The 21,935-nt window shown below is 42.0% G+C and overlaps 1 protein-coding gene across 1 annotated transcript in view; it reads left to right on the forward strand.

Moving 5' to 3' along the window:
- Positions 1–19,396, forward strand: part of LPGAT1 (lysophosphatidylglycerol acyltransferase 1) — a 58,497-nt gene extending 39,101 nt beyond the window's left edge. The window contains exons 5-7 of the mRNA XM_010024157.1: positions 4,217–4,343; positions 13,741–13,847; positions 18,085–19,396. Of these exons, the coding sequence (XP_010022459.1) occupies positions 4,217–4,343; positions 13,741–13,847; positions 18,085–18,236 (386 nt within the window). The 3' untranslated portion in view covers positions 18,237–19,396. The remainder of the gene's footprint in view (positions 1–4,216; positions 4,344–13,740; positions 13,848–18,084) is intronic.
- The last annotated feature ends 2,539 nt before the right edge of the window (positions 19,397–21,935 follow it).

Below are 21,935 nucleotides of genomic sequence, written 5' to 3' on the forward strand. Positions count from 1 at the left end.
TGAAGGCTGTCTTTATAACTTGCGCTTTTTCTCAGTGGTGAACACTGATGATCTGCTGGTGGGTTTAAAGAGCCCTGTGCATAGTCAAATGAGAGTATCCCCAGAGAGGACATAGAAGGGGCAAAGAGAAGCTCTGAACCACAATATATTTGTGGTTGTGGACAGTCAAGTATCTGCTGTGAAAGGACCATAGAGGATGGCAGAGCACTGAATGTCTTGATAATGCTGATGGTAAGTTTCTTCATAACTAAATAGGAAGCAACTTACTATCACCAAATCTACAGCTGGAGCAAAAATAAGGAAGAAAATATTTATGCAGATTTGCCTCTGTTGCTGAGTTAAAGGAAAAATAAAATCGCAAGTTAGGAAACTGCATAAACTTTATTTTGGTTTTTTTTTTTTTTTTTTTTTTTTTTTTGTCTGACCCTGAAAGTTTCTGTTGTGATTGTTCAGTCTTGTCTTAGCACTTAAAAAGCAAGTATGTACCATTCACACTAAGATACATTATTACTGTGTGGTTTGGATGCAGCTGTGTAGGACAGATGCCTGCAGGCCCTTTCTGAACGTTTATGTACTATTGAAAAAGCATCACATCAGGCTGCACCATTTGGAGGCAATCTGAGATAGCAGAATCTTCCACTTGTGCTAGAAGGAGATTCACGCCGTGTAAGAAGGAAATGGAGCTGTTGGAGCAAGTCCAGAGGAGGCCACGAGGATGAGCAGGGGCTGCAGCACCTCCCGTACGGAGACAGGCTGAGAACATTGGGGCTGTTCAGCCTGGAGAAGAGAAGCTGTGTGGAGACCTCAGAGCAGCTTCCAGTGTCTGAAGGGGGCTACAAGGATGCTGCAGAGGGACTCTGCATCAGGGACTGGAGTGACAGGACAAGGGGTGATGGGTTCAAACTGAACCAGGGGAAGTTCAGGTTAGATCTAAGGCAGAAGCTCTTCCCTGTGAGGGTGCTGAGGCGCTGGCACAGGGTGCCCAGAGAAGTGGTAAATGTCCCATCCCTGGCAGTGTTCAAGGCCAGGCTGGACACAGGGGCTTGGAGCAACCTGCTCTAGTGGAAGGTGTCCCTGCCCATGGCAGGGGGGTGGACCTGGGTGATCTCAAAGTCCTTTCCAACCCAAACCAGTCTGGGATTCTATATTGTAACTAATGCAGCAATTTTTCTGTTCTAAGTTCCTGTTAGCGTGCTCCATTTAAAAAATAATAGGGTTTATTCTTGTTCAAAGGCCTGCTTAGGCCTGAAAGCAGCATCCTCAGAGATACTCAGGTCCTACGCCTTGTGTTGTGTGCACTTGTCTTTTTTTCAATCTCAGGTTCTGTTAGAGCTTTATCGCTTTAAAATAAATACACTCATGAGCAGGGCACAACTAAGTACAACCCCCCAAAAAGGACAGCAAGATTTGCTTTAAAATTAATTTTCTGCAATCCTTGGTGACTTGAGGTGTTTTTTGGCAGTGTGAGATCTTGGATAATGAGGTAAGGTGTATGTTAAACCAGAGCATGCCAAAATAATGCCTGTGACTGTGATTTGAGAGCACGTCTTGGTAATTGCACGTGGACGTAGCTGCGCTAAGACCTGCTCGCTCTACAGGAGGGTCTATAGAGGCTGACCTTACCTTCAGAAACTTACACTGTTTTTCTTCCTAACCTGGGGTTCCTGGTAGGCTGTCAGAGGTGGGTTTATGTCCCCACCCTACCCTGGAAGGGGCTGGAATTGAGTTTGGAGCTGGTCTGAGGAATACGTGCAGCAGCTCTGCTCCACAAAAGCAGAAGGTAGGAAACAGACACAGAAGAGGACTGCGGGAGTCTTCCCATAATGAAGTTTGAACCATTATCCACTGAAAGAACAGTTTGAAATGCTGGTTAAATATTTAATAAATGATTTAAAACGTTTTACTGTAAATAAGATAATGTGCCCATATTCATCTGGCACTTTTTAATTGCAATTAATGATCTTTGTTGCTTACTCAGACAATTCACTTGTCTTTAGCCATTCTTCCTTTACATCTGGGAAAATAATAAATTGAATGGCTTTGTTCCGAAATCCATTTCTAAATGAATACTTCTGTGGATTTACTATTAATTTCGTATTGGCTTGTCTCTAGTACATTGCTACTTTTAAAATGAAGGACTCTGTAGTTAGTGCTCTTCTTAAGACAGACTTGACAAGCACTCTGTCATGATGCTGGCAAGCCTGGAGCCTCTAATGGGACCTCATGTTCTCATTTCATGTGTCCATCAGGGTTTTACAATACTCTATTTCCAGAAGGTGACACTGGATATTTCAGCTCGACCTGTGTAGTTTGCCCTGCATCAAATTTTGGAATAGCTAGTGATAATTCATCACCTAGGAAATACTGCCTAGCTGTATTCAGGTAGTGTATGTGGGGTTGTAGCAAAGCAGGACAACTCCATCGTTGAGTAGGCACCCTGAAAACACTAGCTGCTTGTTAAAATAACTGATAGATGGATGTGATAGTGTTGCTGTAATTGTCTTCTCACACTCAATGAAATGAAATGCAAATTAAGTTAACTGAAATGCAAGTAGAAACTCGTGAGTCAGCCCTTATGCCTCTGTTCTAGTTGGTGTTAAGAACTGTGGGGTTAGAGTGCACCTCAGACTGGGTGTTGCAGGTTTCTTCAGGTATGTGGTAGCTCTTCTGCCAGACTCAAGTGGTGATGCTGGGCAAGACCAAACATCTGTCTAGCCCAGCATCTTGTCTGGGACTGCTAGTGGGTATCAGGAAGAGTGGGAACACAGCATCATACGTGTGCGTACTCTCCTGGTTTCTGACTGTTTCCAGTGTGGTAGGTTTCCCAAGCCACGTGGGGGTTTCTGTCTGTTTGGTTAACCCTCCTTCCGTGTACTTGTCCAGTTTCCTCTTGAACTCTCGGCATCTTTGACATCCTTCGGCAAGTTTTACCACAGTTTCATTCCCCTCCACTCAAAGAATCACTTCTCTCTGTTTGCTCTGGAAACTTTTCCTTTTGGCTTCATTTTGAATACATCTGTTCTTGCACCGAGAGCAATGGTGAACAGACTTTCCCCGTGCGTGTTCTTCATGCCAACAGTGTTTTTGCCAACCTGTCATATTTCATTCATAGGTATCTCAGCTGCAGACTTGCAGAGTCTTGTACTTGGTACTAAAACCTTACACCTCTTCCAAGCTTCTGCCAATAGGTGGCTGTTTTTAATAGTCAGCTTTTTCAATGCTTTAAGATATTGCTGGGTATGATATAAGCATATTCCTCTACTAGTGCATTAAGCATGAAGTAAGCATGTTACTATACTAACCTGAACATAACATGTCCTCGGATACAAGACAGCTCCAGTTCCCACAGAACGGATATAAAGCTGACAAGCTAAACTCGAAGTGCCACCTTGGCAGTGTGCCCTCCTTCCTGGTTTGCTTTCCACATCTCTGCTCTCCCTCTTTGCAAACCTGGGAATTAAAGACATGCCAGAGAGAGGTCGTGGCTAGGTTGATATCTGACCTTGACTATTGCTGGGAGTGACCTATGTTTGGATTTAAAATAATCCTGAGTAATCTTCATAGCAAATATTTTCTCCTCCTTTGATCCTAATTTTAGTGTCTAACTATGCTGAGCAGCATATGAACATGTACTGGTGCATCAGTCCTTGTGGGACCTTGAGAATGCAATCTCCTCTCCATTGTGAAAATTGACCATGTTGATTTGTTGTTTCTTGTCTAATACACAACATGATATATTTCCTCTTTATCTCATAACTCAGATTTTTAAGAACTTTTAGGGATCTGCATGGCTGTTGCTTCATCAGTGAGCCGTAACTGTGAGCTCTTAAAAAGTCCCAGTTCTAAATGTGCTTAAAGTGCAGACCAAGAAAGTTGATTTCTATTTTTGAAGTTTTCCTTTTGGCAAGTAGGGGGAAGCACCTGACTTTTGGACCAACATGTTACGTGGCTGTGCTCATACCCAGTGAGTGACCTTGTTCCATTCTGTGTGCCACAATATGCAAGAGCAACAAAAATAATGATGAAAGTAAAATCTTGGTCTAGCTGAAGTTTTTAAGAGTATTTCTGTGCTCTGTAGTGAAATCTGGATTTGGTTTTCACCTCTCATTTTTTTTGTGTCTCATACCTCATGAAGTACTACAAAAATGGAGTAACTGTCAAATAAGTGTCATGCACTTTCTGGCTACTTTAATACCACGTTTCTTTTTGTTCTTAGAGAGCAAATCAAAAGGCCTCCAGTGGGTGATAGATGCAACCATTGCATATCCCAAAGGTGAACCTCTAGACATCCAAACTTGGATTCTTGGCTACCGACAACCAACGGTGACACATGTACATTACAGGTAGGAAATAAACCTTCTACTTTTACATTGAACTAAAATACTGAGAAACAAGTTTTCACAAATGAGTTAACAGCATGTTTCAGGATATGGGAAATCAGTAGCAATGGCTTCTGTGTGTGTCTCACACAGGTGGGCAACTCGTGTTATCTAAACTCAACACAGTTTTCATTTGAGAAGTTCAGTGACCATTTCATACCTCAGCACAGTTGAGTTTTTCAGTAATATCCTGTGGCTGGATATAGTTAAGGGGAATAGATCTGATGGCTAAGTCATCCTTTTCCACTGTCCTGTTAAGGTGCTGGTAGACCCAGCTTGATTCTTTTTCATTTATTTACTTAATAACAACAAATTAAAAAGCACAGTGTTATTTAATAACAGATTTCCTGAGAGATTATTATATACTGTATTTGTCTTTCTGACAAAGGAATGTCAGCTTTTTCAAAGCATACTCTTAGTAGTTGAGCAGAGCAGCACTTGGGAATTAGTAATAAATCTCACTGACACCTGGGGTGGAATATTAAAACTTTCCTCCTCAGCAGCTTTTTGTCTCAAGACCTAAAGTAATGGAGAGGGAAGTTGCATTTTGCTTTTGGTTTGCAGTTAATCACAAGTCTGAAATCTCCAGAAATATTTTAACTCTCTTTCCATACCAATTAAGTTGATCGCATTGTTGTCCCGGAATTGCTTTGTCTGAATTTCCTTTTGCTGGTTTAGGGAGCTTTTAGGCTTTTCCTGTAAGCTGTCAGGTATCCTTCTGTGGATCCCTTGTGTGGCAATTTGACTGGGAATGACCTTCAGCAGCATCACTGCTGTGTCACTGTTGTGAGATGCAAAGTACAGGGTGCTCAGTGGAGCTCCTTTCCACAGCTTAAATCTGTCCCTGCTTTTTATAGAAACTTACCTTCAAGTTTTCGTGAAGGTGAACATACTTACACTTATGTAAGACATCATAATATTTATTGTGCTTTATTCAGGTCACCTTAGTGCTCTCCCAGATCTCTGGGATAATTACAAGTTGAATGTATTTAGAATTCTACTAAAGAGTACTTCCAAAAATACTTCCTTTAAAGAAGTTATCTGAAGTTGAATTAACTTCCTGCTTCTAAATATGTGTACTCAAAACCTGGTTTTGAGGACAAGCATAAAGATGATGTAACTTTCCTTGTACTGAACTTGAATGCTGCTGTTCTTGTAGTACTAAAATTCTAAGAGAAAAACATTGGAAATGTTTATTGTCAGGTGTAAGTTTGGTTCTTTCTCTACCAGAGGGTCTAAATCCCTGATTTAGCCAGGGCCAAGCCTCTCTATGGGATTTTTTTGTTTTGCTTTCTTTAAAAAATAACCTCTACTTGTTAGAGCTGACCCTGTAAAACCATTTGGAGCATGCCCCAAATGGGAACTAATACAGCAGCCTGCCTCTGAAGGCTGAGCTCCGGATGTCATACCTCTAAAACGAGAACTGAGTGTTTTGGGTTTTACTGGAGCTTTGCCTAACTTTTCAGTCATGGTAATACGTAAATTGGCACATCAAGTCTCAGCATGTGTCCTCTGGACCAGAATGGCTATTGTTGGATGCAGGGTAGCAGTTCCTAAAGATGTGTTTAACAAAGCACCCTGGCCTGGAGCAGGTCCCTCTGCGTATCAGCACAGGGTGGCTGTACTGTGTTCGGAGCTGGCGTCGCATCTGGACCTTCACTGGTGGACCTGGCCTTCATCAACTTGTCCCATACAGTTTTTAACCTGCTTATGCTTTGTTTCCCATGACTCTTCTTGAGGGTGGCAGCCAGGACCACTTCCTTTTTGCTTGTATCAGGTTCTCCACATGCTGCCTTCAGTGGGTGCACCCTGTTCCCACATGCTGCCATCACTGGATGAATCGCTCTTCAGTGACATGCTCTGTGGCCTGTGATTTTGCACAGCTTTCTTATAGCCTGCCTTAGCTGCCCCTGTCCCTCTCCCAGCCTCACAAGTCTTCATATGTTTGGTGTATCCTTACACAAAAGCCTTTCCCTGATTATCTTCTTACTTTTGTCTCTGCCTTTTCTGGTTCTGCTATAACTAGTTCCTGAGTTGTTTGACATCCTGAGTTTCCCCACAGTGATTTCAGGATCACTTACAGAGTAATAATAGCTGATGTTAGAGGCTGTGGCAGTGTACGTGTAGCTGCTGGTGTTTTTTTCCTTCCCCAGTATTCATTGCCTTGCATTTACTGGTATTTAATTTCACCTGCAGCCGTGGTCAGGTCCTTCTGCAGCTCTTCTCCTTGATAATTCTATACCCAAAAAAGTCTCATCGCTTTAGTATCCTTTTGTCCAGATTTAGCATATCATCTAGATGTGATATGCTAAGACCTTTTAATGTATCTGGAATTAAAGCTGTAGCTTGGAATGAATGTGGTGAATTTTCAGCTTCAGTGTTTTTGACAATAACGTTTATTTTTAGATACTTTGTGTGCCTTTAAAAATATTTTCCTGTTTTATGTAAAGGATGTATTTATCCCTAGCAGGATTAGCAGAGAGGGACTGAACAGTGTGTGTACATGAATTTACTCGTGTTGCATCATCCTTTTCTATTGCATATACAGAATTTTTCCTGCTGGATTCCCCTCAGGGCATTACAGCAGCTGATGTTTTGTATGTGTTTATTTTTCCCCAGATGACCTGACTTTCCTCAGAAGGGGTTATCTTTTTAGAGGAATGCTGTAATGTGATGGGCACCTTCAGGATTTTGACAACTTTAGATCATATATTGATAATCTGATGAAATGAGTTCATCATGTATTGCTGAACAGAGTTGTTGGTACCACCGAGATCCTGTGAAGGTGGAGTATGTGCCAGGGAAACTGGGGATGCCAAACAGGGAAGAGTAGGGAACAGCTGTTCCCTCATGGAGGGTTTCTGATGTTAAAGAAAACCTTACAGCTCTTCTGTTGTTTTATTGAACCTTCTCCAGGATTGAAGCCCAGTGGGTTCACATCAGTGTCCTAGAGCTTATTTTTGAAACTATAGGTAAGATGAGTGGAAAACAGCCTCTCAACAGCTTTGCGCGTGTGCCTCCTAGGTCCAAAAATGCAGTGATGTCTCGAGCCTGTTTCCATGTCAGATCTTGCTCTGGAGCAGTTCTGGGAGGTTTCTGTGTGGTGCTGCTCCCTGAAAGCTGGTCAAGCCACAGTGTGGAGGCTGATGCACCAGACCTGTGTAGCTGTACAACTTGACCTGGGAATCTAAACTACTTCTTTAAGTTCACCTTCTATGTGGAGATCAAAACATTGCTGTAACAGCGATGGGGTTGTCAGCTGGGAACACCAGCACTTACTGTGCAGTGGCTGCTCAGTAGTTCTCAATGTTGATGACAGCTGGGTATTAGCTACTCTTTGTCCTTACCAGTGTAGGCAAGGATTGAATCGGTGACTGAGGTATGAAAAGGCCTGTGCTGTGTCGAGCCCTGAGATGTCCCTTGGAAAGTTGGTGCATTTATTTAACCCTTTGAAACAAACTCTATTAGTAAAGGAAAACCCAAGGTAAAGTGGGCTTCATCTTTAAAAAGATGGATATGTCAGAAATGTCTTCCAAGGACAGTAATGTCAGAGGTGTTTCTATTCTTCTGCATTTGACACAGGTGTTCTGTGGAATGTTCATGAAATGTATATCAGGTGTGTCTGGATTGTTGGTTTCCCCCCATTTTCCTTCATTTAGTGCCACGTTGTTTGTAATTTGGAGAACAGTTTGACCAGATGCCATCATTACTGTGTGAAAGGAGAACCGGGATTTAAACATGCTTTTCCCCTTTTAGAGTAGTCCAGAGTGAGGAATCGATGTATGGCAGCAAAAGAGAAAACAGCAGCAGTTGCTGTGCTACTCAAAGCGGAGCAGAGGAGACTGCAGAGCCTTTGTTCTGGCTGCTCAGACAGTCCTTTCTGCTCTTTCCTTTGGTCACAACCTGTCTCTTTCTGCCTTGTGGTGTTTCAAATCCAGTGTTTTCCTTTTCTCATAGCCTATCCTTCTACTGGAGGATTATTTCTTTTCCATCCGACTTAGGGTAGGGAACAACAGAGGAGTCTAGAGGGCACAGCAACCAGCCTTACCATTTCATTATTGGATACTTTTCCAGCTGATGGACATGGCAGAGGTGGATCAGTTTAATCCAGTAATCTTTTTTGTTGCGTGTTTGTAAGCTTAATTGTGATCATGAGTTGAACCTTGCTTTTCAAACTGCAATTTTTGGTACAAGTGACATGTTTTTCGGAAGTTCAGAATTAGGGTAAGCTGTGGCCTGGTTGTTCCTCAGGATGCCAAAAGAAACTTCCCTAGAAAAAAGGACAGTCACCAAGTTTCAGGTTCTTCAAAACAGAAAGGTGTGAGAACTTACCCTCTAACCGTCTGATAATGTTTTGACCCTGACAGACTTGTCTCAAAACTCATTGAAATGAGTTTTCAGAGAGCAAACCCAGCTGAGAAACTGGGTTTGCTTTCTGAAACATAGTGCTCAAGGAAGGTATCTAATGAACTCCTTCCAGGGCAGACGGTGCTGGGATTATGAAGGGAAACTTCAGCCCATCTGTTGAAGCAGTGAGCACCATAAAAACCCACAAGGGGCTGGAGGATGCAAGGCAACTCTGACTAGAGGCATCACTCTGAGACCTGCCTTCTAATGAGGCTGTTGGAAAGGTTTGGTTCCTCTTCTCAGAATGGTTTAGCTTTGTGCTTGGGTCACTTTATGATACGTATTGACCGTAAATCCAGATCCCCTGCAGTTACACTCAGCAGAAATGAGCTGAGTGGTTTGGTGTGGATGTAGCAGCACTGCATACTGGCTGCTGTCCTCAGCTCTCACCATTTCCCTGCAGTGAGCTGAGGTTTGGGATTACTTCTTCTTTTCTTACGCCCATCACTTCTTTGGTCTGACTGACTTGGTGTTTCTCAGCTGGTCTCCCAAGTTTCTCCAGTAGTAAGATTTCCCACATGCTGCAGTTTTGTTGTCAAAACCCAGGTGTTAAAAACTGAAAGAACCCCGGGGGTGGCTTTTGCGCAATGCTTGGCTTCCCCTCAGTCAAGAATGGTGCAGGGTCAGGTTTTTTTGCATTAGTTTCCCTCGAGATCATACCTTTGTATGACCATATCCCACTTTTTCCCTGTGTGATAGTGATTGAGGCCCAGAGGCAGAGCCAGCCACAGTCACCTCCACCGCTACACTTCATAGAATCCCAACCTGGTTTGGGTTGGAAGGGGCCTTAAAGCTCATCCAGTTCCAACCCCTTGCCACGGGCAGGGACACCTCACAGTAGAAAATCCATGCTGCATGAAAGTACCATGCTATTTCCAGCTAAGTCATCTGTGTTTGTGCCAAACTGCGATGAGCACGATGTCACCTTCCTTCCTCATACCACTTTTTGAACGATGCTGCTGTGGAAACAAGCTTTCAGCTACTGAGGAAGTTCCTTTTTTGTGTACACATTGATACAGATTTATTGAAGTAAACGAGGCTCCTGGCTATAAATAAGATGGAATACATTGTGGTTGCTGAATGAGCCCCACAGAAATGTCCATGAAGGGCATCCAGTTGGCAATATATTTTACGATGCTTTTTTTGTGCAAGTAACTTATTTTTGGTCATGCCTGAGATGTACCAGCAGCTTTCATCGTGCTGGGTTTATTTAAAGAGTCATTGAAACAGCAGGTAATAATATGATTTAGAAATATGATTATTAGGGGGTAATAAAGAACTTGAGTTCAGGGTAGGACAGGTAATGAAAGGCAACTACTATTTAAAGGTGGTATCTATGAACTTTAGAACTTTAATGCAGAATCAGAGGCCGTTTCTCCAATAAGGACCATTTAAAAGAGATTAAATGTTTCTGAAAATGACATCTTTCTGAAAATTATTTGGCATCTTTTGAGAAATGGCCTGTGAGTAGCTAAGTCTCTGTGATTCCTTGTGTGTCCCACCATGGCTTTGGCATTTGTATCTCTTTTTAAATCCTTTCTTCTTTCCCAGGCTGTCATTTGTGCAAATACATTCTGGCTTTGGACATAGATACACATCTGCGTAGCAGTTTAAGGAAGCTGGCATCCCTCAGTCACCTACGTGGGGTGTCCCACAGCCATTGTCACCTTGCAGTTGTAGACAGGGAACCTCCAGGTGGAAGGTGATGCTTCACTACTGAGACAGCTTTGCAAACTCCCATCAGAGTACATCTTTACTTCCACCACCACTTCTCAGGGTACAGGCTGCAGGCTGTGGTGGCATTGCTTTTACTGAAGTTCAGCCTCCCCTGATGACAGCAAAGCAGCTGCCCCTTTGAGGAGAAATCAAAGGAGGTGTTGCCATTCCACTTAAATTTTCTGGTCAAGTCAGCTTATCCAGTGCTATCAAATGCCTTGTTTGCCACACTAGTAACAAAGATGCTCTTACTTTTATGCAGTGTCAGGTTAGTTTTGTCCAAAAGCTAGAAAAATGTAAGTGCCCAAGAGAATCTAGAACCTTCAGATACTACCTGTTAATTTTGTTCCTTGTCAGGACAGTTCTGTGTGGTGATAACCTCTTCTTTTCCTGAGGAGATCAGCAAACTGCTTGTTTTTAGTGGCAGGCCTGGTGGGGTAGAGCCATGAGGATGCTCATGCTCTGACCACACCGGCGCCTGTTTAGATGTCTTGTGCAAAGAAGAAACTCTTTCCTGCACTTTTCAACAGTAGACCTGCCAGATGTCACAGCCGATGGCTGTGGATTACCCTGTTCCAGTCAGAGCAATGGCTTTCCACTGTTATTTTGGGTCATCTGCATAGTTTTGTATCAGTAGGCTTTCTCACTTACCTTCCCTGAAGCCAGTCTCTTTAAAGAGAGCATTCTTACAAAACACAGATGCCAGCTGAGCCGTCTGATGGGCAGAGAATGATGATATTGGCAGTAAGCTTAGTATAAATACGGGGGGGGGGGGGGGGGGGGGAGGTAGCTTCACCTCATCTAGTGCAGGATGGGCTTGTTTCCAGAGCTGAAGGATTTTTTAATAAACATTTCATCTCTGATTTAGCTCACTCATTAGTAAGAATGTTCTGCTTCTAAAAATAACTCTGGATAATCTAAAAATACATTTGAAAATGCTTCTAAATACACTTGTACTTACCACTGCTAAATCGTGGCAACGTTACTGGAAAACCAGTTGGTTTCCACTCCGCATTAATATCCATTCCAACTGAGTGATTTCTCCTTCAACTTCTAAGAAGCAGAGTTGATATCCAGAGGTTCAAATCTTCTGGTACTGTATTGATTCATACAAGAGCCTCCATGGATTCAAGCAGGAAAGTGGTGTGCTGCGTTCCATTAGCCTCTCACAATATTGGTATCACTTACACTGCTTTGCTGCTCCATTAAAGTGCCAGCTCATCAATTGCTTCTAATGAGTATCTTGTAAGATCTTGTGATGTTTTCAGACTAGAAGGTACATTCTTGGGCAAATACCAGGCTTACTTGGTTATTGAGCCATAGAGTTGTTATCCATTTGGTAACTGAGCAGTGGACGTGGAGCGTATCTGCAGCTTACAGACAGCAAAGCCAGGTAACCCTAGACTTCTGTCCTGAGCCCACACAGGCATCCTGTTAGTTCTGAGCCATCTTCAGACTTGCGTAAGCAAGCATCTGGCCTTCAAAAATACCGTGTGAAACACAATATTCAGTTGCTGAGTCTCTTTATCTCTTCACAGCAGATAGGCAGAAGAGAGTAAAAATAGTGCTTGGCAGCTCAGTTATGTCTGGGGACAGAGAGTAAGTCTGGCATAGTGTTATAGCTTCCACAGAAATGGTCCTTTCGCAGAGGATGTGTTTTTACTTGTCTTTCCCTGGTTTAATCTGCTGTACAACATCTGGGCTTCAAGATAAAATAGTTCTTTCTTACCTGTCTTTGTCATCATTCTTAATACGCACACTGAGGACTTGAGCTATTTACTGCACCACCAGCTATTTCATAATATTTGTCTTTGACAAAGACTTTTCTTCAAGCTGTATTTTACTAACAGTTGCAAATTTCTAGTTACTGAGCCTTGCTTTACTAGAGCACAGAGAACTCCACAGTGTGAGAAGGACACAGGTAGAATTCCTGCAAAGGTTACAGAAATACCTGACTTCATGTCAATGCCCTAGTTGGTAAATGTAACTGTTCATCTCCTTATATTCAAGGTATCTCTGTATACTGAAGCAGGTTCATTAGAGCAATGCTTTGCTCCTTTTCTCCTCCACTGACAGCTTTTATTTCCATGCATCAAACTGAAAGGAGTAGGTACAGATGATTTGGCAACAAAGCAAGCAAAGATGTTGAAAACAGTAACAGCAACAAAAGCATTCTTCAAGAGCATCTTGTTTCTGTAACTGATACTCCTGTGTGTGTTCAGACACTGCCCAAATGATCGTGACATTACTTCAAAGTCTTTCCAGTCAATCAAGACTGTGTTGAAAATCAAATTAAAACCCCACTGATGAAAACAGGAGCATGGTGTAGATGACAGGGAGCTCACCTGGAAAGAGAAACCTACAGTCAAGGTCTTACATTTCAGAGTATGAATTTTTCAGGATAGCCTGATACACAAATCTCTCCTGCATTGGCCTCCCAGTGAAACACAACAGGTATGTAAGTTCTTCTCTGTAAGAGCCCTTAGGCACGTGGGGCTACTGAAGAGATTGCACCATTACTGTAAGACTTGAAATTCAATTTTGGAAGAAACAAAATCCAGTGAGGATTGGTGGGTTATTTGGGGGTTCTGTATGTGAATTCTGCCCTGGATATCTGATTTTCAAAGTAGACCCTTAGTATTCAGCATAGAACTACCAAAACACTGGTGATTCTTCCACTGGGATTTTTAAAATAGAGTAGCAATACTCGAGTACACTTACTTACATGGGCAGTTTTCAGTGTGAAACCTGCCTTAGACATTTCAGACAAGAAGCTGCCTCCTTTGGAAAGCACAGAGGTCAGACACGTTGGTACTTAGTGATGCTGTTACGTGGCTGCTGTTTGTTGAGAACTGTTTCTTCAAAACTGTGGACAGACCTTCTCAGTCTTTCTGAAGCATGAGCTTCATTGCTTGGTTTGTATTTTTTGAAGGATAGTAATAGTGTGGTGGCTTTGTACTTTAAAAAGCCCCAGCAACTTTCCAGCTTTGATCAAATGCTGTAGCACAGCATTTGGGAGACTCTAATAGTACCTGTGTGTATTTGGCTGGTAACCTGAACTATTCCAGTTACGTATCTGTAATATCTCTGTGACCCGTGAATCAGAGAGACAATGAACTGTGCAGTTAGATTTATACCCAGCTCTTGTTCTCCTTATTTTGGGGTGGGCTGGGCAGAAGGGAAGAGCTTTGCTCATCACACATGGCCTAGGTTTAATTTGTGCTGGTTTCTTTGGTAGGATTTTCCCAGTTAAAGATGTACCTGCAGAGCCTGAAGCTCTTACACACTGGCTTTATCAACGATTCATTGAAAAGGAGGATCTCTTGACACATTTCTATGAAACAGGTAGGATGATACCTAGCAAAGAGAATTGTGCTTTGTAATGGCTTTTCTTACAAGGATCTCAAAATGTTTTAAGGATATATATATGCATTCTTCAGATGAATATAGTAGATTTAAGTATTACTACTTTTTATGTGGCAAAAAGGTATGACAAAAATGATCTAGGAAAGGTAAATCACCCAGGTAACATAGGATAGTTTAATATTCCAGGGTAGTGTTTGGCAGACGGCACATTCAAAACGGATCTAAGGAAATCCTCTTTTTTCCTGCAATAACATGTAGTTCAGCTGTGGAACTTGCTGCTGGGGCTTTTTATTGAGTGGAATCTTAGCAAGGTGCAAAAAGGTAGCAAACATCTACATATGTAGTAGAAGTATTTAGAGTTTATGTTAAGTTTGGAGAGGATCTAAAACCTTCAGGGTTTAAAATGAGTAAGTTCTCGAGTTAAAGGGATTAAATAAGACTCTTAAATGAGGCAGGTTATTTTATCTGCTTAGCGTGGCTATTTAGCATGGGCCTCTGGCATTTGTACTGTTGGAGAAAACTGATTTAAGTAGTCTGAAGGTCTGATCCAAAACCATGGTCCTCTTCAGTTTCCTGTTAAACTAAACAGAAGGACGTTAGGATTAGATGGATCCATAAGAGTTAAATAGCAGAAAGTCTTTGGAATCTTGATCTGCAGCCCTTTGCTGTCGGTACCAGCCTCGTTGCTGTGAGGTACTGAGGATCACTTCTGTCATAATATACACTATTTATACATATATATTCTGTCGTAACTTCCAATGTTAATGGACCAGAGGAATCTGAATAAACTTGGGGCATTAATAACTGAAGAGATACTGGCAAACATGGGATTTAAAATACCAGGTAAATACTCTGAAACTCTAGCTGGAGAAGTGCTTCCTCAAGGCTCTCTCCCTCCATGCAGTTGATACTGAAGTATGTCATTTGTCCTCTGGCATGTGTGCACAGAACACAGAACAGAGGAATTTGTCCAGAGAGTTAAAAATAGAGTTTTATTTCAATGGACAAGAAAGGGAGTTTATCAAACATAGACTGAGGGGACTCCAGATGAAATAAAGCAACTTGTTTCTGGAGAAGAATCATCTCTTTGTTAGCAGGTATCACAGTCTCTCCAATCAACTGAGTTTCATATTCCGGAGTGACTATGTTAAAGACGCTACTTGTTCTAGATGATTTATTGCAAAGACTGCTTTAATTTGATTTTGAGTGCTTAATTTATCAATTGGAGTGCTTAAAAAGATTCACAGAATTCTTTAGCAACCCAGAGCTGTATTTTGTTCTGTGAAGTAACTGCTGTCACTCAGCCATCATTGATGGCAAAAGTCAGACCCTGCCCTATTGATCGCATCCCAATGCATATATTAGACTTCATTAGACAAATAACTTTGTGAATCTGTTTAAAACTACAAGTGTAGTCAGTAGGAGGTAAAGAATTCTTGCTACTGAGACGTTATTTCACAAGTACCATTAAAATAAGTCATACCCCCAAAATCAGTTTCAGAGTTTAATGGATATAATCAGATTTATTCATAGAAATGTGCTTCCAAAATAGGATAATTGTGTATAATTTGCCAGTGTAATCAGTATAAATTAATAAGACGTTTCAAATGTAAGTGTGATGACATAGGACCTTAGTGGGTATAAATTAGCATCATTTAAAGTTACTGCCATTTGTGCCAGTTGAGCACTTGCTCACACTGCCTGTGTTGGCTTGCTGCAAAAGGGCTGTTACAAGTTGTGGAAAACCCCTGGAAAAGTCCTGGGGCCTAATTTGATGGGGGAATCCCTGAAGCTGCCCAAGAGCTGGCTTTGTATTGGTGTGTGCGTTGTCTCAAGTCATAGAGTGGTTTGGGTTGGAAAGGACCTTAAGATCATCCAGTTCCACCCCCCTGCCCTGGGCAGGGACACCTCACACTAGAGCACGTCACCCAAGGCTCTGTCTAGCCTGGCTTTGAACACTGCCAGGTTTTAAGCCATAGGGCTGTTACAGTGTTTTGATTTTTTAAATACACACTGTTTAGGAACTTGTTAGTTCATAAAGTTTACTTCATAGAGCTGGATTAATGCTACGTGAAACTTAGAAGTTTGCATTGACAACAACATTGGTTAGGGATACCTCCTTTTGACATATTTGGGAAGAAGAAATAAAGCCAAAACCATCTTTTTGTCTTTTTGCTGTGTTCCTAAGTGTTAAGAACATCGGTTGATCTGGGGAAAACCTGTCACGTTAGACACCTTAAAATTAAACAAAAAAAGTATCTGCCTAAAATTTGAATGTGAAACTGTCCCATCCTTCTTTAAAGGTGTGTGTTAACACCTGTAATTTATAAAATTAAAGCTCTTTACAGTTAATAGCTGCAGGTAAAAGCAATACAAGGACTCCTGTTTTAGCAGCTACTGGAAAGCTCAGTGAGTTCATGATTTCTCTGAAGTCTTCAGCAGGGATAACCTTGAACACTGCAGCAACCCCAACGAGATTACATTTGGCAGGACAAAAGCACTTGGAGACTAATTAAAAACCCCAAACTATAAACCAGGAGCTTATCAGTTGGAAATGAGTAATTGTATACTGAAGTCATCATGTTCCTCATTCACTCTGATCATAAGCCAGCTGGTGTGTTGTAACTTGGAAAGTCAGCAGTGTCATCTTGCAGGGCAGTGGGAAGAGGGTTTTCACCAGTGCTACAAAAACACTGTTCATTGTACCAGATCTGAAACCTCATCTGGAAATGGAACAAATAATAGGTGCTGGGATGAGGAAGGGGAAGGAGGAGTCATGTCTGTGAAGGACAACTCAAAGTGTTTGGCTTGTCCCAGCCAGGAAAGTGAAGGATTGTTTTCTCTGTAAGATTTGGGTGAGGTGGAAGAGACAGTTGCTGTCTCTACCAAGGAGAAAGGAAAGTTCTTTAAACCAAAGGTCAGCCTTGGTGCAGGAAAACAAATGGGCCATGGAAGAACAAATGCATTGTGGACAAATAGAAGCTTAGCAGTGAGAATTGCTGAGGAATAAATGCTGTGGCAAATCTGCCCATGTGTGAACATGCATATTGGTGAGAAGAGGACGGGGCTCATCAAGGGTTACCTTAGGTTTTTTTAATTATTCTGGGGTTATTTTTTAGTTTAAGAGCATTCATGCAGGAAGAAAAGTTTTGTCTTAAATGCTTGATTGCAATTCCTGCAGTGATTGCAAATGTGAAGCGCAGAGCTAAGTTGCTGATGGTGTCTAATGGCCCAAATTGTGTGGTTTCTGAGATGAAGAATTGACACTGCTGTGTCTTTACTCTGAATCATTCATCTCTTGTTCTTCTGGAGTGGTTGTGACTCCATAATGCTGCAGCAAGCACATCGTCTTCTCTGGTATATTTAGAGGTTTTATATCTGCTGTTTAGGAATAACCACAACGAAAGTGGTTCATCTCATGTAGCATTTGTGCAGCTCAGGAAGATGAATGCAGATTTAATATGCCGATGTAAATATATGCAATTTGCTTAGGATCATAAAGCTCTGATGCATTTAGACACATTTAATTTAGTGTTGGAAGTCAGAAAAAGTCAAAATAGGGAAAAATGATTTTTTTTTTTTATCTGTGTCCTGCCAGTCTTTGTCATCTGAACAGGCATTTCAGTGAAGTTTTCCTACAGAACTGTGTGGCGATTGACAGTGTTCCATGAGTGTGTGTGAGTGACTGGGCAGTGAGTGTTCAAACAACAGGTGAAAACTTGCTTAAAAACCAAAAGTGTGTGTATTGTGTGTATATATTTACATATCCCAAGAGGAACCTTGACACTGTATATGCGTTGCTTCTTCACACTATACAACATCATTACAAGCAGCTGTAAAGATTCCTGTGGAATCCACTCAATTTGATCATCCAGGTGTTAATAAACTTCACAAGTAACACAGAAAACTCAGTTGACAGTCAGACCTCCCTGCAAAGGTTGAAAATAAGGATAATCACTTTGAAGGAATGCTTTGAAGTTTATGCTTTATATGCAGGTGAAATGCAAATTGTTCTTAGTAATTAAGATAAGGGGGAGTAATTTTATTTTCTTGAAGATAACTGGTGATGCTGGAGAGTCATTTGGAAGTTTAACAGCGTAATACAGAAGTAACCAAATAACTGGTTGTGGGGACAAGCAATAGTGATAAAGAATCCTGCATTAAGGCTCTTGTTCCTGCTGCAGAAGCATTAAACATGTTTTCCTTTCTCTTTTAGGAGCTTTTCCTCCACCACAGGGTCAAACAAAAGCTATTTCTCGGGAGATGACCCTCAGTAACCTGTGGCTGGTGGGCATACAGTCGTTTGCGTTCCTGTCGGGTGGTATGTGGTACTGCATCTTTCAGTATTTTTATCATTGCCTCTTTTAAAAGTGGAGTGGGACCTGAGGACACAATGGGAATCCAGGCTCTTGCAAATGAGTATCATGTTGTATGTGCAAATGTGAATATTCAAGAGTAAAGGAAAATACTGGACGGACTCTTACCTCTCCCCAGGGAAATGTTGAACTCTGCTGGAAGTGAAGATCAGTAACATAGTGACCTGATGATGTATTATTTTAAGAATTGTCTGTATTTTTAAAAATGTATATTCTCACCCACACTTAAGCAAATCCAGCATTTGGACAAAAGGTGCAATCGTACAACCACCGTAGAAGAATGTCTGTGACAAGAAAGCTCTGTCACCACAAGTACTTCTTGGCATTGTAGTTAGAGCTCAGAAAACTCAGCAACTTGTCTCTTCAGTAGCCTGTACAGCATTGGTGTGGTAGAGATTCCTCATTTGCACAACTTGTACTTTATTGCAACTCATTGTGCTGCAGTCAAAGATACTTGACAGAGCTGGTGGCGGTATCTTTGCAGCCACGCAGTCAGCAGGTGTTGTATTAGACACGTTGATCTAAACCCAAGTCCCAAATAAGATCGAGCATCAGGTGTGTTTTGTGAGGAATCGTCCTCAAAAATAGCATTGCAGCGTTGTAGTGTGATTCAGAGCTCTCCACGTTTGATGGATCACCCCATCCTTGCTGTGGTTGTGCCATCAGCTTTCCCAGTTCCGTGTGTTGCCACAATCTCGTGTTCTGAGGAGACCTGGAAAATAGAAAGTTCGCTTGGTTAATTTTCCCCTTTTGTTCAGAATGCATCTCGGCCATCAGTATCAGCTTTGAAAATGCACTTTTAAAGGTGAAAGGACAGTGAAGGAAAGACATAAAGCTTAGGGAATAGAGGGAAGCTTTATTGGTCCGGCATCAGAAGCTGTTTCTGAAGGGCTGCTGGTGCTGCTGGGGATTTTGAGCCACCTTTGTATTTGGTATACTGCAGTCCAACCAAGGTGACCTTTGAGTGCTTCATTGAGGCCTTTTTCTCCCTGCTAGTTGCAACACCACTAAATGTACTTGTGGGAGAGTTGAAATAATTCAATGCCAACCATCTTAATGTTTTGCTAAGGAGTCATAGAAGAAAAACTAGTTTCTTAAAAAGAAAATATAGGTGTAATTTCTGTCACAAATCTATAGGAGGATACTGCTGCATAAAAGGATGGTAACTACTCTGAATGACTACATGGAGGGCAGTGTTAGTTAGCTCACCACTGTGCTAAAACCATACTGGAAGAAGGATGAGTTGATTTGAAGGGCAAACTGGAACAGGAGATGCTTTCAGATACGTAGGATGTCTGTGACGTACGGTCTTACTCCTGGCAGGTCTAGTTGGCATTGTGTTTGTGTGATTATGCACAGATTTGCGAGAGCTGTTCCTGAAATAAAACTAATCTCTAAATACGAGCAGGATAGCCAGAACTTCAGATGTTGGCATACTGCCTTTTACAGAGTAATTTTACTGAGAACAAAGTAAGCCCTCAGTAGTTTTGGCTCTGAGTTAGCAATATTGATCCCCCTTCTCCCTCCCTCTCCTGCTACATGAATCACAGCGGGTGGTGTGCAGAATACAAAGCCTGGCCAAGTGTTCCCTTTGGCGGGGAGCTAAGAGCATCCCAAAATACAGGCAGTGCCCATTTCCCTGACTTAATGGAAAAACACCCAGACAACTATGGCACCCCTGTGCCCCCTGAGGTGGCTCAGTGGGGATGGGTGCAAAATTATGCCCCTAAACTGTGTGTGAGGCCCCTCATTGACTTAACCCCTGCAGCTGGGAGGTAAAGAATGGTGGTCGCCTGCAGCTTCACATTTTGGTAGGGTCCTGTTTCTCTATCCCACCTCTCTACAGCCAGTCACACACCTGAATTCTGATGTAATGGGTAATCCCTTTTAAAAGAGGTATGCCCCGAAAGGAAGTGGCAGTGTGGTTTGGTGGGTTTTTTCCCTGTTGCTCTTGCTAAAGTACAGCTGATGGAATGAATGTATTTAATCTGCCCTTTTGCAGAAGGGCACTGTTGAAGCGGTTACATCTGCTGTGCATGGTGTAAACGGGCTCTGGAAAGTGCAGAATGCAAATGGCAAGCTCTTTACTCCTGCCCTTCACCAGGTGGTTTGATCACAACCATGGAGATGCCCATAGGACAACTGGGTTTATTTTGAGCTGGGAAGACTGGAGTGATACATAAAAAGGGAAGTTTATCTAAGCAGATTGCACAACAGTAGCTCACATCAGGAGATCGTTCTTTACAGATCCTGTGACCTCCGTGTAAGAGCATATTGTTTTTTCAAATGCAGTATTTCTTTTGTTCCAGTGGATTGCAGTCAATAGTGAGTGTTCACACGCTGCCTAAAGAAATGAGTAATGCGCAATAATGATAATCATTTGATTTATCTGGTCCTGTTCATTTTCAGTTTGTTCCTCTGTAGTGCTTACTATTGCGAGACGTTTGTTTCCAAGCACTGATTGTTGTTTCAATAGGGTGAGTAGATAGTATTAGGTCTTAGGCTTCTTTCCTGCCTGCATTGGCAAATGTGAAGAGCCTGGTGTCGTGTCTCCTTACGGCTGAGTTGCTGTGGAATTAAACCACTGTTAAGAAACTCTGAAGTACCCTCCCAGCATGAACTTGGATGCTGTTCCATCAAAGAGGATAAACTGGATATGAGAAGTATTTCTCTTCAGGGGAAAAGTGGATCCAGTGCATAGGAAATTCTGTGCTAAAAATACCATGCTGGTCAAGCCAGTTTGGAGCTCCACAGCCTGGTTTGAGGAATGTGAATTTCTGTTGGTTACAGTTTGGTTCTTCCTTCTGGTGTTACAGGTCGGGGGGTTGCCATGCCATCCATAGAAAATGATGCTAATGAACCATACAGTTGATCACAGAATGGTTAATTAATATATCTCTGGGTTTATATTGGGGGAAATGGAAGAATGTATGAAGTGCTAAAGAATGAAAAATTCACAGACAAAACGCTGTGGCACACACAAGTGCAAACGCAGCGTTTAAGTGTGTTGTGAATAAAGATGGTTCTCTGCCAGGGTTGCACATGAAATATCTCTACGTTTTGTGTTGAATTGTTCATAAACAAGTTGTTACCATTGAAATGATACAAGTCCTCATGGTTTAGTGTTGCTGCTCAAGTCCCATTACAGGAAGAGGATCTGCCCCTTTGCAAGGAGCAGTGTTTTCTTCAGCACTCATTGGCAAGTGCGTGTCCCTTACAGCTGCTCTTGTCTGCTCTGGACAGTTCTGTTGAGTATTGCAGCAGTCATGTCTCTTGCAGGAAGGATTGTTTTCTTAAGTTGCTCTCACCAGATTGTGAAAAGCAAGATTTCAGTGTCAGTTGCTTACTGGGAAATCAAAAGCTTTCTTCTCCACCTCCAGATGCATCTTAGAGCAGTAAAACTCCAGCGATCACTGTGGTGCTGTCCATTAGTCACTTGGTTTGCAAATGATGTCACTTCTTTTTGTCTGACACTGCCATAAAGTGCTGTTCACGTTTCTCACCTCTTTGTATGAGATAATGTGGATACCAATCACTGTGTGTGACAGGATTCAACTGCTCCCCTTTGCCTTGATGTAACATTTTGGGACCAAAGGTACTTCAAACTGGGATTTCCAAATCATGAGTCCACGGTTGGGTGCATTTTCTTGGCAGTCAGCTGGGGATTTTGTGGTCATCTGGTACAATCACT

Source organism: Nestor notabilis, unplaced genomic scaffold, assembly GCF_000696875.1.
Source record: "Nestor notabilis isolate BGI_N333 unplaced genomic scaffold, ASM69687v1 scaffold16171, whole genome shotgun sequence".
NCBI classification, from domain to species: Eukaryota; Metazoa; Chordata; class Aves; order Psittaciformes; family Psittacidae; genus Nestor; species Nestor notabilis.